Below are 16,684 nucleotides of genomic sequence, written 5' to 3'. Positions count from 1 at the left end.
TTTTTTTACTTCATTCCAAGTTTTTATTATACCTTATAATAAAATTTATTATAATCAGATTATTGGTAAACATAGGTAAAAAAAAAAGAGTACCTACATTTGCATGACTGGATATTTCATGCTACTGATTCGTCTTGACTTTATTTATCTATTATCTTGAATCTTTCAGTTTTCCAAAGTGCATCTGAACAAAAGCTATCCTTTCACACATCCGAAATGCAGTAATGCATTATAATAGGAATGCAAACCACAAGAGCATTTATGATTTGCCTGTCTTTCTTTACTGCTGACAGCTAGGCCAATCAGTGACGGATCATTTCTGTGTCACCCCAACCTTGACAACAACCTCAATAACAATGTTATCAGTTTACATCCGTTTTATGTTAACAGTTTTTCTTCTTTTTTTAAATATATGTTTGTAATCTGTCTTTGTTATTTTTCAATAATGGTCAGAGGATTTTTATCTACCATCATTTTAAAGGGACAACCTGTCCTGGTCGGTCCTTCTGGACTTAACAGACTGCTGAGTACAGGGTGTTAATGACACACACACACACACACACACACACACACACACACACACACACACACACACACACACACACACACACACACACAAACACACACACACACACACACACACACACACACACACACACACACACACACACACACACACACACACACACACACACACACACACACACACACACACGCCTCCAGAGGACAGGATCGCAGAGAAGCAACACAGCCTATTTCACTGCAAATTAGGTTAATCACGCTCCAGAGAGGCCCAGTTAATAACCCTCACAGAGGCTATTAGGATGGCACCTAATTCATAGGAATATCTGAATATCTGATGCCCCCTAACTCAGTAATGCCACGTTTAGCCCGGGAGTTCCTGCAATTGCTAACTCTGAGGACGAAGGCTGGCCACATTAACTATCAGCTCAAGAGTGCTGATAATGGGTAACTGCTTCTCACAGGGAAAAAAAACTTTGCCATGGAGTATTACACAAATATAACTTCACGAAAATAAGTAATTTAACAAAAAAATAGAAGGAAAAAAAACTGATGTGAGCAATACAAAGTATCTCCTTACTGCATCCATAGGATGTCAGACAGCCATAAGAGCTGATATTTTGACACTTTTCTGGTGAGGGGCCTTCAGGTGTGTGTGTGTGTGTGTGTGTGTGTGTGTGTGTGTGTGTGTGTGTGTGTGTGTGTGTGTGTGTGTGTGTGTGTGTGTGTGTGTGTGTGTGTGTGTGTGTGTGTGTGTGTGTGTGTGTGTGTGGAAAATGGTCTTGGATAGCCAATTGTTGATACACATGATGCATTAGGAACTACAGCTGCAAAATATTAGGAAAACGTGATATGCAATATCATGCAAACTACAAACTGTGACAACAGTAGGGCATGACAATAGATGGCCTATGTAGACATTAAGTAGACACTGTAACAATGAGATGTACTATTTACATTCCAGCAACAAGCAGAAAAGAAACTGGACAATGAAAAAATAATACACCAAGTAAATCAGCATCTGATTTGCCAAATGTATTATTGACATGTAATGTCAATAATAGAGTGTAAATATCTGGCGTTTGGACTATAGGAGACCATAGATTACAGCAATACTTTAGCGATATTGATATTGTGCTTGTCGATATCTCAGTAACAATAAATTTTTGATACATATTATAAAGCCTTATTAAGAACCCTTGTTCATAAAGACAGTAACATTCTGAACTAAATGTTAATAAGACACAAAACCTTGTTTCTTTAATCCAACAGTAAAACAAACTACTCAGCACATTAGGTCAATACTGCTATAACATCTGAGCTTTCGCAGCTCACAGTTCATTAAAACCATGTTCTCTGTTCACTGCATCTTCTAATCCTAATTTCAAACTAATATTTCATCCCTCTCACATACGTAACTCCCTCCCCATTTAATCCAAGGATGTAACCAGCCCTGAAAAAGCCACACATCTGAAAAATCAGGCACCTGTGCAGAGCAACCTTACTGTATGCTCATTGTAAGTCATTTGGTGACTTTATGCAGCTGCAGTATAGTGAGACCTGCTAGCGCCACCTGCGCCTCAGTGGAAAAGAGCCCATTGTGGGGGGCCGAGGATCGTGTGTGTGGAGACCAGAAAAGGTTGCACGCTTGAGAGATGCATCTTGGTTGGTTAACCTTCAAATGAGACACTCTGGTTCAAACTCTTTGTAGTTTTGTACAATAAACGCACTTGCAGCTTGGATCACCAATAAATGCGTCTTCCATTAGAAACCTCTCTCAAACAAGAGAAACCCAACGTGGCTTGTGTCATTTTATTTAGACTGATGGGAAATATCCAGCTCCGTATATCAAAGAGATTTTCTTTCCATCGTTATAATTTTCATGCTCCGAACTGCACCACTTTAAACAACATTAAAATCAAATGCACTGTAATTAAACTAAACGTTTGCGGTTTTTTATCAACAGCAAATAAATCAGACTCGATTGATACACTTGACTTGAGTGATTCCTCAAAAACAATATCATACATTTTTAGCCACATCAAAGTCACTTCTGTCTTTAATCTTTAGGAGAGCACACCAGCATGGTTGCCGAGCAACACAGAGGCTTTTAATGACAAAAGTTTGTGTCTTAATGCAAATAAATTAGCCACCAAAATACTTGATAACCTCCTTTGTACTTACTTAACTTTAAATGACTGACAAGATTATAATTATTTACCAGGTTCTCATCATTCCAGTTAAAGCCCATAAAGTCTTTAATGATGATGACATTGATAAAGTGTTATCACGGAGCCTAATTTTACAGGCTCACTTAATGAGACTATTTGTCGGGAATACACAATGAGTAATAAGAGTGGGGACCTGCAAGAGTGGGGGTTTTGAATCTTATCTTTATTCATCCACCACTGTTTGTTTTTTGTTGGGTGTTTTTTTCTGGTTTGGTAAAGGCGGTGTTCTCGCATTTACGCCCCCACAGATCTGCTTTCTGTGGGTGGTTTGTTCTTTGTCTGCTCCAACAGGTACAGTAGCTACAGTAGAGTTCATCCCTCTGAAACGTGTCCGTGATAACGACTCTTAATAGCCCCGGTAGAGATGTGTTTTCAGCATCATTACAAGAGAGGACCATGAAGTGTCACTGAATAATAGATAACACACAAGATATTTTTAATTAGAAATTGGTTTGAGATATTAAACCAAAAAGCATTTAACATGACCAACTTATACAACTGCTCTGCCTCTGGCATGCACTGCCATTAACCTGTGAGGCCAACATAAGATCTACAGTGTGTGTCATGCATTATAAACGTACAGTTGCAGGCGGGCAGGAATGAACTCCAGCAGGTGTTAGGAGAGTCTGACCGCTGGCATTACATCTAAAGAAAATTAAAGCAATCAATTTTAGCTCTTTTTTCTTTTTTTTTCTTTTTTTTTTGGGGGGGGGGGGGGGGGGGGACTTTCTTTCACAGCTTAAGTCAGAAACTCTCCCTCCATGCTATTTCAATGTGGATATGATATTATCAAAAACAAAAACAATGCAAAACAGCACCAGATCTGCAGTTCAGTGAGTTCTGCACCTAGATTGTCTCCATGTCCTGCTTCCCTCCATCCTGAATGATTGGTGATCAGTAGCCTACATGTAACCACTTTCACTTTTTAGGGTGAAATCCAAGAATTAAAAGGTAGACTTTTTACCACCAAACTCAAATCCATGCAATGTTATTTATGTTGCAGTCAGAAATGAACCCAAAATAATCTCTGCTTTTATTTTTCTTCCAATATTCCCTTTTAATTGCCTTGTATTTGCTTGTCTGTTTTTTTGGATGTTTTTTTTTTTTTTTTTTTTATCACAGGTGGGGTTACAGAGGACGGACCCAACCTTGAGGCTGCGCACGCATGCGCAGATGCGCTCGTGTGTTGGCAGCGGGCGCGTCTGCGACCAGCGACTCGCTGGCGACCCCTAGCGGCCGACGCGCGAACGCTTGCATCACATTTCTCCAAAGAACAGCCCAAAACGCAGCATATTTCTACAAAACACTTCATACAGACAACCATGGCGCAAGAAAAAGAAGACTAATGTGGAACACTTTGATAAAAAACACCTCCCCCATGTGTGCGTTCCTTATCAGACCCATTAATAAACATAATTGAATCATCAATTCCAGCAGACTCTCAGAACTTGCCGTGGCGTAGGTTTAAAAAACTGAGACAAAATGTTTCACGAAAATCGGCGTCAGAGTGTGAAACAAGAAAAACAGCACATATATATGGGTCATTCAAGCGTTCACTAACCGTATTTAACACATAATTTATAAAATCCCAGCCGACGTGGCTTACCTGCGCGCAACACTCCGTTTTATCCACATTTTTCTCGACTGCCGAATCCGCCTCAGTCCTCCAGATACCCTCCCATTTACATGGGTTTCCAGCAAAGTCGATACAATTCTGCTTCAAAAAATGTATATATATAAAAAAAACACTCAAGTTACGGATCTTACTCCAGCTATCAACATCATTTAAGCCATATCCTTCAACGTGGCGCACATGAAATTCCTCCAAGAACGCTGTCAAATCCCATTAAAAAAAATGAAATAAAAAAAAAGATATGCCAGAACAACAGTCAGTTCTGTCAGGAGTTCTCCTGCACTTGATCCTCCTTATCAGGTGAAATCAGGAGGGGGACAAGGTGGGGGCAGGTGAGCGGGAAACCAGCAAAGATGCCCCTCAAACTTTGCCTTTACGCATATCTTTCATCCCCAACCCGCCCGGACAAAAAAGCAGAAAGGTGCGGAGAGGAAGAGCGGGGCTTGTAGTTGGCTTCCTCATCTCTGGCATGACAGCGCATCATTTACATCACTGAGAGGCGGATGAGCGTCCGTAAAACTGAGAGCGGAAGATGAGAGTGTTTTCTTCTCCGAGCGCGGAGCATCCAAGCCACCAGCAGCAGGGGCTTCTCATCATTCACTTACACATCTCGGAGGTGCAAAGGGTTGCAGAGGGGATTGGAGAAAGTTAAAAGCAAAAAAAAAAAATAGGTGCAACTGAAAAAAAAAGGGTAAGGGAGAATCCTGGAGGATGAGGGATGTTTCGGAGGAGTTAGAGAGAGAGAGGAGGGGGGGTTGAGAGCTTGTCATTTGAGAGGAGAGGAGGATGCTCGCTCTCCTCCTGCTGCTCCTCTTCTTCTCAGACTGACGAACGACTTGCCTGCTGAGCCCCACGCTGCCGTGACGTCATTTTAAAGCCAAATATGTCATGTGCTGGAGTGCCGCGCGTCATGCGGGTGCGGGTGCGGGTGCGGGAGCGGGTGCGGGTGCGGGTGCGGGAGCGGGTGCGGGAGCGGGTGCGGGTGCGGGTGCGCACTCAGGACTGAACCGGCGCGCTCCAGTGCCGCTGTCAGGTAAAAGATGGACGATGACAAGAGGTTTTATGATTTTGACTTCACACACCACAGTGGATTTTAAATAAAGCTGTAATGTGAAATGTTCCCCCACATTATAGCATCTAACGTTTAAGAATATCATCCATTTAAAAGAAAATACCCCTATTTTCAAGGTTTAGGGGAGTTTGATATGTGCGAAGTTAAGAAGCCAGGTGCGGTCCCTTCCCTTTACATCAAGACCAGAGGGATTTGATAAAAGGTCTGCACCTGATATCAGGTCCTGTACAGGGACCTGATATCAACATCCCAACCAGCATGTCCATGTGAGCCCCATCTGGATTAAAAATCGGTGATGTGGGCTTTGAGTTTGAATCGGACAAACGGCATGTGTGCCGTATATGGTTTGAGTGTGATAGACTCCAAATGGGAATCCTAGACCAATTATATGGGGCATATGGGAAACAAGGGCACTAAATGAGAAATTATGTTGTGTCCAACCTAAAATCCAGGTAAATCACTCAGAGTCCGTATGGACAAACGCATATGCCACCATCCAACCTGTGGACTAGTCCACGCAGGGTCCATTTGCAGCCTACTTTTAGTCCATATAGGGCCCACATATAAATGCTGGCTGGGATTATGTCCAAGTGCATATGCAGGAAGCCATCATTAGTCTGAACTGCCTCCGCTCCCACTACCCCACGATCCCAAAGCTCAACAGGCACCTTCATGATTGTAAATACAGAGTTTACAAAAAGGTGTGAACCACTGGTGAATGAAGAAGAGGGATGCCAGAGTAGACTTTTTTTAGAAAATGTTGAGGGAATATTTAAATAAAACTCCATATGTTCTTGACTAAGATTATTTGGACAAATGAAGCAAATAGAAACTAGAATTAGAACGATGGGAAGAGAAAAATGGCGATGGAAAGGATGAATTCTCAGGCATAAGGCGATACTCTCTGCTCACATTCAGCCAAATTCGACAAACCGCTCGACTGCACTTCATCGTGCAGTTGGGTAATAACCCTAAACATATTGTGAACGCAACTCAAGACTTTTTGCAGCTTTTCGGTAACTGAAGACAAAACCTAAGGCAGAAATACCCACAAACAAACAGCAACTGTTAAAGATTCCGGTCGCTGTGATTGCAGTGAGGTAGTTGCCACATTATTATGAAGCAAATGATGGAAGCAGATGGTTTTTTAGAGCCCTGTCCCTTCCAGAGTTTATTCATATTTTTTGATTTGATGTGAGAGCATTTCATTGTTTGTGTGTATCGGTGTGTGAAGAGGACTTCAGGCAGCAAGAAAAAGAACTCCTGCCCTTCCGGTAGCAGGTTCCAGGTTTACACAAAAGAAAATGATGTATTATCTATTTTAAAAGCTCACTCTTAACATAATGTTGGAGCACAATGCCTACACATTGTATACTTGTCATCTTTGATGAATTTTGACGGTGTTTTTACTCAGCACTGTTCTTGCCAAGTTCCAGATAAGTCTGTTTGTTTGTGTTTTTTTAGATTTATAAGAGTATACTTACAGTGGTACCAATAAGGAGATAGAACTGCATAGTCCTAATGATGCCAAAAAATAAGCAATGGGAGGATTTATTTGACATTTACTTGTCTACAGATTACTTTTAACAGAACAAACAGGAGGTATTGTCCATATTTTACCAACTTTTTGTAAAGTGCGTAAATCCTGTTTTTAGAGAAAGGAGACGATGTGGCCGATGTGGTGTGAACAGTTAGGTCCAGTACTGTAAATGGATGATGTCAGCCTTCATAGAACAGTCACATCTGCCGGACTGCTGAAGGCTGATGAGATGAGGGATATGCGTTTTCTGGTGCCGTTTGCCCGCTGGATGCTGGATGTTGAATCTGAAGCGAAGGCTGCTTTCTAAGTGCAGGGCTCATTTCCACCATCTTCTCCATTTGACATGAATACAGCATTAAACTGTCACCCGGAGGCTTTTTACACACCTGTACTACAAGAAGTTAGCAGTAGGCACAATCCCTTCTCATTAGAATCAACGGGCTGACGTGACCGAGCAGCGATATAGGTGAAATTATCATCCAGGACATGATCAAAGTGTCAAACCAATGAATACATCACACCTGTTTTAGCCTTTGCAGTGCTCTAGCCATTCCTGGAAATACAAAATGACACCTTATTATTGTCTTTTGTGCACAAATTCTGCAAAAAAAAAAAAAAAAGAATGTGCTTCCTTTTTCTTCAGGTGCCGTTGGACAGCACTTCCGCCAAGCAGATAAATTGCAGCTGCTTATAAAACTGACTGCTCTATACATGATGAGGCAGCTTTCCTCCTCCACTAATTGTTGCTATAAAACACACTTGTGTGAAATACCCTCATTACTTCATTACTGTGTATACATACATTCACACTGATCCAAGTGGACGCTTCTGTCTGACGATAGCAGGAGCAGCTCTCCAGCAGATGGAAGCTTTCATCGCTCTCTCTCTCACTCTGTTACACTTCCTCCATCTCTTCCCATCTCATTCACACTCCATCTCCCACTCTCACTGTTTTGCACGTTGTCTCCTGTTTCACGTTTGTCCTCGTCCACACACACTTGCCTTTTGGTCATGCTACGAACCAGCCTATGTGTGGATGGGCTTTTTAACTTCAGGGGAAGAGTCACAACAGGTCGTCATGTATGTCCTAAATGGTGGGTTGAGTCAGTTTACATGAGCAGAAGCAACATAAAAGGCATCTGTTCTGTAAGCCATTAACCCCCCCCCCCCCCCATGCAATCATGCATTTAAAGGAAGAAGGCATCCAGGATTGCTGTATATCTGCTAAACTGGGTTTAGTCATTGTAAACAGCAGTTGTTATGTGTGCAGGGTGAATTATATGCTGGTTTATGGCTCTAGTCCTGCTGGGGTCAAACACAGAACAACATAACTTGGTTCTCTGTGGGAAAGTTTGGTGGAACTCGTGAAAACGATCCTTCTCGTAACAGTTTTACCACATTGTTGTAATGTTTTCGAAGACAATCTTAATTTTGTCATTCAGTATTCACACAAATGGATAGAAGCCGGGCTGTCAAAGATAATATTTAAAAGTGATCAGTTTTTTTGCATTATTGTGAATTTTTTCTGTCTTTTGTTTTAATTACCTTCTTCCGAGTCAGGAATGTACATATACTTGATTAGTACCGGGCCGAACAAATTTGAAACTGCTCAATTTGACGTCCGTCCGTCCGTCCGTCCGTCCGTCCGTCCGTCCGTCCGTCCGTCCATCCGTCCGTCCATCCATCCATCCACAACAGTGACTTCTCAAAATTATTTGCTGGGACTTTGCTTTCCCCGTTCTGTCAGGGGGAATGGGCCAGAGTCCAACTAGTGGGCCTTCTCGCTCACAAATTCAGAGACATTTAGAAATGTTTCTACTGGATTTATGTTATTGGCCACTTCAGCGCCTTCTTGCTTAAGCCACTTTGCAGGTAATTTTGAGGCATGCCTGGTGGTCATTGACTATTTGGAAAACTCATTACAGCTTAAACTTTTTTCAATTCAATTCAACATACCGTACTTTATTAATCCCTGAATGGAAATTGATTGATTGATTTGGTTGATGTTTTGAAATATTGTTTGAATATATCCCCAATATCTTCCTCCTCCTTCTGCTGCCGGGTTTGTGACGTGGACCAATCCCTCCTGCAGCAAAGCACCCCACAACATCACGCAGCCACCTCCTAAATCACAGTTGGGATGGTGTTCCAATGCCTGTAAGCTTGCCAATTTTTTTTTCCTCCAAACGCAACATCATTAGTCCCCCTGTCATCCTACTCGGAGTCGCAGTGGTCTCCTGAAGCTTCTCCCCGCTGTCGCTGGGCAAAATCGCTGTACACCCTGGATAGATTGCCAGTTCAATGTCCGGGCTCATTATGATCAGGCAGTTCAAAACGTTTGTGCACCTGTGCAGCTGCAAACTGTAATTTTTTTTTGTGGTGGGTTTAGAGCAGTGACTTTCTCTTTACTCCTTGAAGTTCCTGTGAAGTTTCCTTTTCCTGTGGTTAACAATACTTTCTTCCTGGTTTCAGCCAGCTTCTTTAGAGGGCTTTTGCTTTTGTTCTGCGACTCATTTGCACATTTCAGACCAAATCGCATTTGTCTCTGGGACACAGAGGCCGTCTCCTAGCACAGATTGTACGTCAGCTGTGTCAGTTAGCCAATTAATAGCTTCAAATGCCAAAACAGGATCATGTACATTTCTCCAAGCCATTTAAAGCCACAATCAAAGTATTGTATGTAACCAGAGCCGGATTAACGCAAAGGCAAACTAGGCATGTGCCTAGGGCCCGATTGACAGGGGAGGGGCCCAGACAGAGGGACAAAAAAAAAAAAAAAAATTTTTTTTGTTTTTGTGTCTGCACACATATTAATGGTTGATACCATGCTGGTAAAAACCTAAACGCATACACATACATACATATACACATACAGACATACATACTACAGCACACTTTGTCTTACTGCAAATTTTTTTGGTCTTTGTAAATTTGACTTCTTATTTAAAAGGAGCTTGAGGCCGGATTGAGGCAGGATTTATGAAAAAAATCCGTATACATTTTAAGTTTTCTAGTAATAATGTCAGATGAAGCGTTCCAAACCCAAAAGAATGTTTCCTCTAGTGTATCTCTCCTTTGCCTTGAACAGGCTGTGTGCTGCAAAATGTGCTGCAATTCGGGCCCAAATTTCCCGCGCTGTCCTGCGGATGTGACGTCACATGACGCTGCATGTGCGTTCTCCCCGTTCTCCCGTGCCGGCTTCACTGTTGGCTGCAGTACCCCCGACGGCCGTCGTGCTGAAGGGTGGCGCTAGAGAGTCTCATTTCTTTTTTTTTTTTTTTTTTTTCTAACCTTGTCTGCACACATATTATTGATTGATACCATGACGGTAGAAACCAAAAGTGTATATATGTGCATTATTACTATATTTAATATATATACATATATATACGCACACATATGCGTACACATACATAAATATACACATACAAACCCAGTGTTTTTTTTTTTGTTTGTTTTTTTTTTTTGGGGGGGGGGGGTGTCTCATTTCTTAAAAGGAGCCTCAAGCTCCTTTAACTATTCAATTTAATCAACACATTTAATTAAGATTTTCTGCAAAATGCAATAGCTTAAAACATTTATCTTATTTTACTCTGTTTACATAGCAATGCTGACACCTATTGGTGATTTACTGGTACTATGATAGCGATAGCAATGACACTCGCAATCGATAAGATAAGGATAATTTAATAGCATTTAATAGAGCGGTGTAATAACGTATAAATAATAAAAATCAAAAAATAGTCTGATAGACTGTTTAATATACAACACATGACTTATTTTGGAATACAAAGAACCAACTTGACTATGACTATGCTATGTAAAATGTGAATTAACTTTTATTAGTAACTTTGGTAAGTTTAAGATTTCAATTCATAAATAACATCGATGGAAGGGGGCCCAAAAATCACAGTCTGCCTAGTGTAGTCCATTTATTTAATCCGGCTCTGTATGTAACCTTCTGAATTTGAATAAAAAAAATCTCTCTGTCTCTTGCTTTATATTTCCCCAAAATATAAATTCAGAAATCATAACTAACCTAACTAAGGGAGAAGCTCCTGAACTTCACCCTCAGATATATAAAAAAAAAGTCTCTACATCTGTCACTCTTGTCACGAGTTAAAATAAACAATGATTTCATCCATCTGTTAAAGCCACATAATTCATAGGTCACATTTATGTTAATGCTCCTCATGGCCTCATTCAGACATGCCTGCGAGTGACAGCAAGAGCAGTGTCGAGCAAATATTTTCAAACAGCGTGAAATTGGACATTTAACGAGGTCTGTGTGGAGTTAGCTTTCCCAAAGTACACTGTTCTGCCATAAAAATTCATACCAGCATGTCAAGCACTCCATGGTTATGGAAGACATACCCACCGGCAGTGTATGGAAATATTACTTTTCTGCATTTAAGTTTATTGAAGAGTCTATGTTATAAAGATTGTTAATTGGATTCTCACTTCCAAGGTTTTATTGCAGGCAGTAATAATGGAAGCCATAATCAAGTCGATTAAACCTTTTACTCTACCTGTCTGCACTGTCATCTCGGTCCTGTCCATTTTTCTGTCAACATTTGAGATTTCTTTTATCATCATTCAGCAAGAACATGAGGTGAAGAGCAGAACAAAAGTTTGAAACATGGCTTCTTATGAACAGGTAGTGTTAGCAGTCAGCCCAGGACAGTTTTTGCCACATTCAGTGAAAATCTCCTAGCTGTTCACAAGCTACCCATCAGTTAGGAAAAAAAGAAGAAAAAAAACTCATATTCAGCCCTGTCTCATGTAAATTGACATGTAAATCATGTAAAAAAGGACAACCTGCCCAGAAAACAATGACAAACTTTGCTCCAGCCAATTGTCAACAGTGGAAGAGTTCCTGCACATGAAGGGGGGCAGGAGAGGGGGGTTTGGTCATGATGGGGTGTGTTTTCAGGATGAGCACTGGAGGGAGGGATGGGAAGGGAGCTCTAATTTAATTTACTGATGTTCTGTTCCGATCAGGTAGCATGAAATCATCCAGAAATTACTTAGCCTTTCTTTAAATAGCACAGCTCATGAAGGAACATAAATATATTTAACCTGGGTGAACAAAAAAAAACACACAAAAAAAAAAACTGAAGTACAGAGCAAGTAAATCAATTATGGCTAACACTGAACTGAAGTTATTGTAGTTATTTACATGAGAGAGGGTAGAAAAGAAGTTACAGTACAGCCTAAAAGGCACCAGAAATTATTTAATCTTTTTAAATCTGTTTGGCTCGTGCACTTTGAAAAAACACAAAGTTGCTGAACCAAAATATGGTAATTTTTTTGTAGATTTGTTTGTTAATTTATATACAATATCTCCCACGCAGAGCTGGTTTTCAAATTAAAACACACTCTTCGTAACAATCTTTTACTGGGTTTGACTTTGGTTTGGGTTTGGTTACGACAGTCATCCCAATGGAAAAGCATTGCGAAGTAAATATAGACTAAATGAAAGCTATTGAGCAGCTGATGTAGTTTGAGGCTACTGTATATTCGATGCATGCTGCTGATTAAGCCATTAGAAGCTGGCAGTAGCAAATGAAACGAGGGTTGATCGCTATTAACCACTATGTCAAAACGTCCAATGTACCAGCAGAAACATATTTATTGCGTGATTTTAAAAAAGCATTTTGTTTTTGTTGTTTTTTTTTATCTCCATTGCTAGATTTTACATCCCTGACAACTTTATGGGGGTGACTTTGTACCACATCAGGAACAATTGTGTAAATAAACACATTTAATCACAGTAAGTAGTGTAGTTATTTGATTGGCTCGCTAATTAACAGCTAAATGCTATCTCTTAGTTACTTTGCAGTTAGCATATTAATTATTATGTTTTTTTGCTGTTAATTGAACTGAACGTGTGGTAACCTCCTGCCACCAACTACGGGCTTGGTTGTTACTGCACTCTTTGGATTCAACCATATTAAATTGTGTATTGGGGCGAAAAAGTTCAAAACGGGATTCATTTCAGTTTATGTAATAAGTTAGTTCCTTTTATTTCCGTAGAGCCTGTAAAGTCAATGCTTTGGACTGGATGAGGGCCACTGCAAGCTAATAATTTTGTCCCTTTTGCTGCGCTATAAAAAAAACAGACTTGAGGCCGACACGTTTGGTTGCCTTCATATTAATGTTAAAGGCTGCTTGTCTGATCGAGGCCATAGGTTAACTGTATTGTTCTGGGTGTGGGGAGAGAACTAACACACACCTATTGAAACATACACAAACACACACACAGGCTTGCAAAGCAGTTCTTGTCTGGACATTGAATTTTCTTATTTTCTCTGCGGACAGGTGAACACCAACCTTAGCCATAGGAAATTGATGGCTGATTTTAACCTTACCTAGGTTCAAACTTTAACCCTAACCCCAGAAATTATGTTTTGGCTCCTTTGGATGGGGATTCGGTGGCCATGAGGATAATATTACTGGTCCTTGCTACAAAGAAACGTTAATAGTGTAAAGAAAATAGCCAGGGGACAGAAGATAAAGTGGCATGCAAATAACGCCAATACCAAACTCTCTCTCAAAGCGGAAGTAAAGCAGACAGACTTCACTGAAAAACGTTTCCTGTTTCCCCCACTCTACAGTAAGCTTGAATTTGAAGCTATTTAACCATCATAATTATTAGCAGCTACACATTTACCAAATATTTGGGCTTGGCTGTCTGCAGCAGAGTTTATGAATATAAGAAATAAATATGTGTAGGAAGTTTGTCGTCCAGGCTACGGTAGCTATACCAGGTAACTGATGTAAAAAGAAGGCAGCTGTACTGTACATGTTCTACAGTGTCTTGAGGGTATTTCAGCTGTCATCCAAAGGGTGTGAAGAAGCCCTCTGGAGAGGCCTTTCAGATGAGAGATGAAACACCTTCCAGGGAATGAAGCAGGAGCAGGGCTCTCAATTTTTGAAGTTTGCCTGGAGTGAGTGGGAGGATTTGGGGGGATGTAGTGCTTGAAGCTGAAACTAAGACCTCACCCGGCAACAAAAAAATCTATTTTCTGATTGGCCGATATGTTGGTAACTCAAGACGGCTGCCCTGAGCTGTATAAGCGCTCAGTGCACAGTGTATTCTACCATAGATGGGTGGAAGATGTTGGAATTTCTAATGGAGAAGTTAAGAATTCCTCAGCGTGAGAAATGCCATGTGTGGCGTGTGAACTTGTTGAAATGCTTGAAACTAATGCTGCGTTCCATTTACCTCGGAAGTCGGAACTCAGAACTGGGAATGACGTCACAGCCGAGTTATCAGCGTTCCAGTTACAAAGTAGGTAAACAAGTTTGTAGTTCCCATATACCACATGAAAAATGTAAATTACACTATAGCAGCATATATATGCCGAACAATACTTGTATACAACTGATTTAGTGTGACCAAAACTAGAATGAAGTGCTACGAATTTTTACAGAGCTCTCTTCTACTGTTTACAACCGGGGCAGCCATCTTGGAATGTGAACTCGGGGGTGGTGAAGACTCTCCCACTTTCCCAGTGGGAAATCCCACTTCGAGGGGCGTTCCAGTTGAAAAATCCAACTGGGAACTGGGAAATCCCCACTTCCGAGGACAAATGGAACGCGGCATTAAGAGCCCTTTACAGGAATAATCCAGCTAACACCCTCCTACTTTCAGTAGCTGGAGCAGCCGGGGCCTCCGGTCGAGCCACCTTTGCCCCCCGCACCATTTTAGGACCATTCCATGTGACTAACTTCACCAGAAGCTAGTGAATATTCCACCATAGTCTGCCACGGGACACAACCCAGACCAGGACAATAAAGCATGATGTGAAGAAAAGTAATAATGACACTATTCATTTTCACTCCCAGATCCAGTTACAGGGCTTACCGAGGCATGGTATACAATGTAATAAATTGTGCTGTGTAAAATGAAAAATTGATATCTCATATTATTTCACTATAGAACATAAAAAACATAGAATTAGAGAATGTGGAGAAATCCCTGTGTACAAGGGGGAAAAGTCAGAAAAATCTATACTGAGTGGCTCTGATTTTCAGTCCCTCATGTAGCGTTGCTTTACAGACTGGGCTTGGTTCTGTGATAGAAATCACGCTCCGAAACACTTTTTTTAAAAGTACTCTATACGATCATGGTGTTCATACTGTTCACAAATGGGGGTTAAAGTTATTCCATGCAGAGAAGAAGCCATTGGGGAACTTGATCCAAAAATACCAGTGTCTAATTTTGGACAAAGTTCATTTAAGATGGACAGCGGAAAAGTGGACAATTGTCCTGTGGCCAGATGAATTGAAGACTATATGCTCTAGACAAGTGGTTCCCAACCTTTTTTCCTTGCAGCCCCCCCCTACTTGTGTCTAAGACCAGCCAGGCCCCCCGACCCGTACGTATTAGCACCAAAATAGTCTTTTAATTGATAAAATGAACATTAATTATGTTTTTTTGATACATTTCTCTTTGTTTTACTCTGCATACATATGACTTTGTTTTTCTCCAATGTCACCAATGTATAAAATACGCACAAAAGGACATGAAAGGACGTAAAAAAAATTCTGAAAAATGTCTCTTTTAATATGAGACCAACATTTTTTTATATTTTTCCTTTAACAACCTGTCGGAGTAGATTAAATGTTGAGTAATGACATAATAATAAGGAATTAAATCATTTCCTGTGTTTGTCACCAGTGTATAAAAAACCCAAAAAATATTCAAGACCATATATATATATATATATATATATATATATATATATATATATATATATATATATTCATACATTATTCCTAACAATGTCTTATGAATGACTCATTCGCAAATATAATTGTTACAACTGCATAATTTCAAAGCAGACAAAGTTTCGCGCCCGGACCCCAGGCTGGGAGACACTGCTCTAGACAAGACAGGAGAGGGATGTCCTGATCCTAGGGTTATGATTTAACGGTTATTTGATTCATTGTGTTCTCCGGTTTTGTTAAGTTCTCATTTTCTTGTATTCTTTTGCTGTTGGACTTAGCTGTTGGGTTTGCTATATTGAGTTCCTCTTGTATATTGAAAGCACTTCACCCTTCTCATTTCACGTCCTCTATTGGTTCTTCACCTGTGTTTTGTTGAGTGTCTTTCTGTGTGTTTGTTTTTCTGCATATTTTCTTTTATAACTTCTCCTTAGTGATAATTTGTCATGACATCAATGGTGAAAGTATACTTGATTTAGTGCAGCATATCCTGCTATCCAGATAATGTCCTTTCAAGGAAGACCTTGAGTCTTTCAGAAAAATTATGCTATACCGTATATATTACATCCTTTGTAAAAGTATGGCTTTATAGTAGACAAGTCTGGGTATTGAACTGTCTTGCCTGCAGTCCAGATTTTACAACAATTGAGAACATGTGACTATAGACTATCCAAGGTTTCTGTCCACGTGAGCGTATCTTTAATTGCCAAGCCATTGAACAGACCCTTTGGGTCAGTAGCAGGGAGTCACACAAATCCTCCTGCAAAACCCCACAGGTATTCCTACACAATCCAGACAGCGATGGGACGGTATGAGGCACTGACTATGAAAATGCACTTTAAAAGTCTCACCTGTTAAAGTCATCCCCACTGGGGATTTTAAACTGATCAAGGGCACAGATGATATATACAGAATTTTGAGGCTGGAATAAGGCGTTTTTTAGTTTCCTCTTT

General features: G+C 40.5%; 1 protein-coding gene across 1 annotated transcript in view; it reads right to left on the bottom strand.

Annotated features, from left to right (window-relative positions):
* Positions 1-4,867, bottom strand: part of ajap1 (adherens junctions associated protein 1) — a 77,789-nt gene extending 72,922 nt beyond the window's left edge. The window contains exon 1 of the mRNA XM_061735056.1: positions 4,360-4,867. Coding sequence (XP_061591040.1) covers positions 4,360-4,388 — 29 coding nt within the window. The 5' untranslated portion in view covers positions 4,389-4,867. The remainder of the gene's footprint in view (positions 1-4,359) is intronic.
* Positions 4,868-16,684: the final 11,817 nt, after the last annotated feature.

The sequence above is a fragment of the Cololabis saira genome, chromosome 12 (assembly GCF_033807715.1).
Source record: "Cololabis saira isolate AMF1-May2022 chromosome 12, fColSai1.1, whole genome shotgun sequence".
NCBI classification, from domain to species: domain Eukaryota; kingdom Metazoa; phylum Chordata; class Actinopteri; order Beloniformes; family Belonidae; genus Cololabis; species Cololabis saira.
Note: the sequence above shows the minus strand (reverse complement) of the source record. Positions and strands in the feature narration are given on the sequence as shown.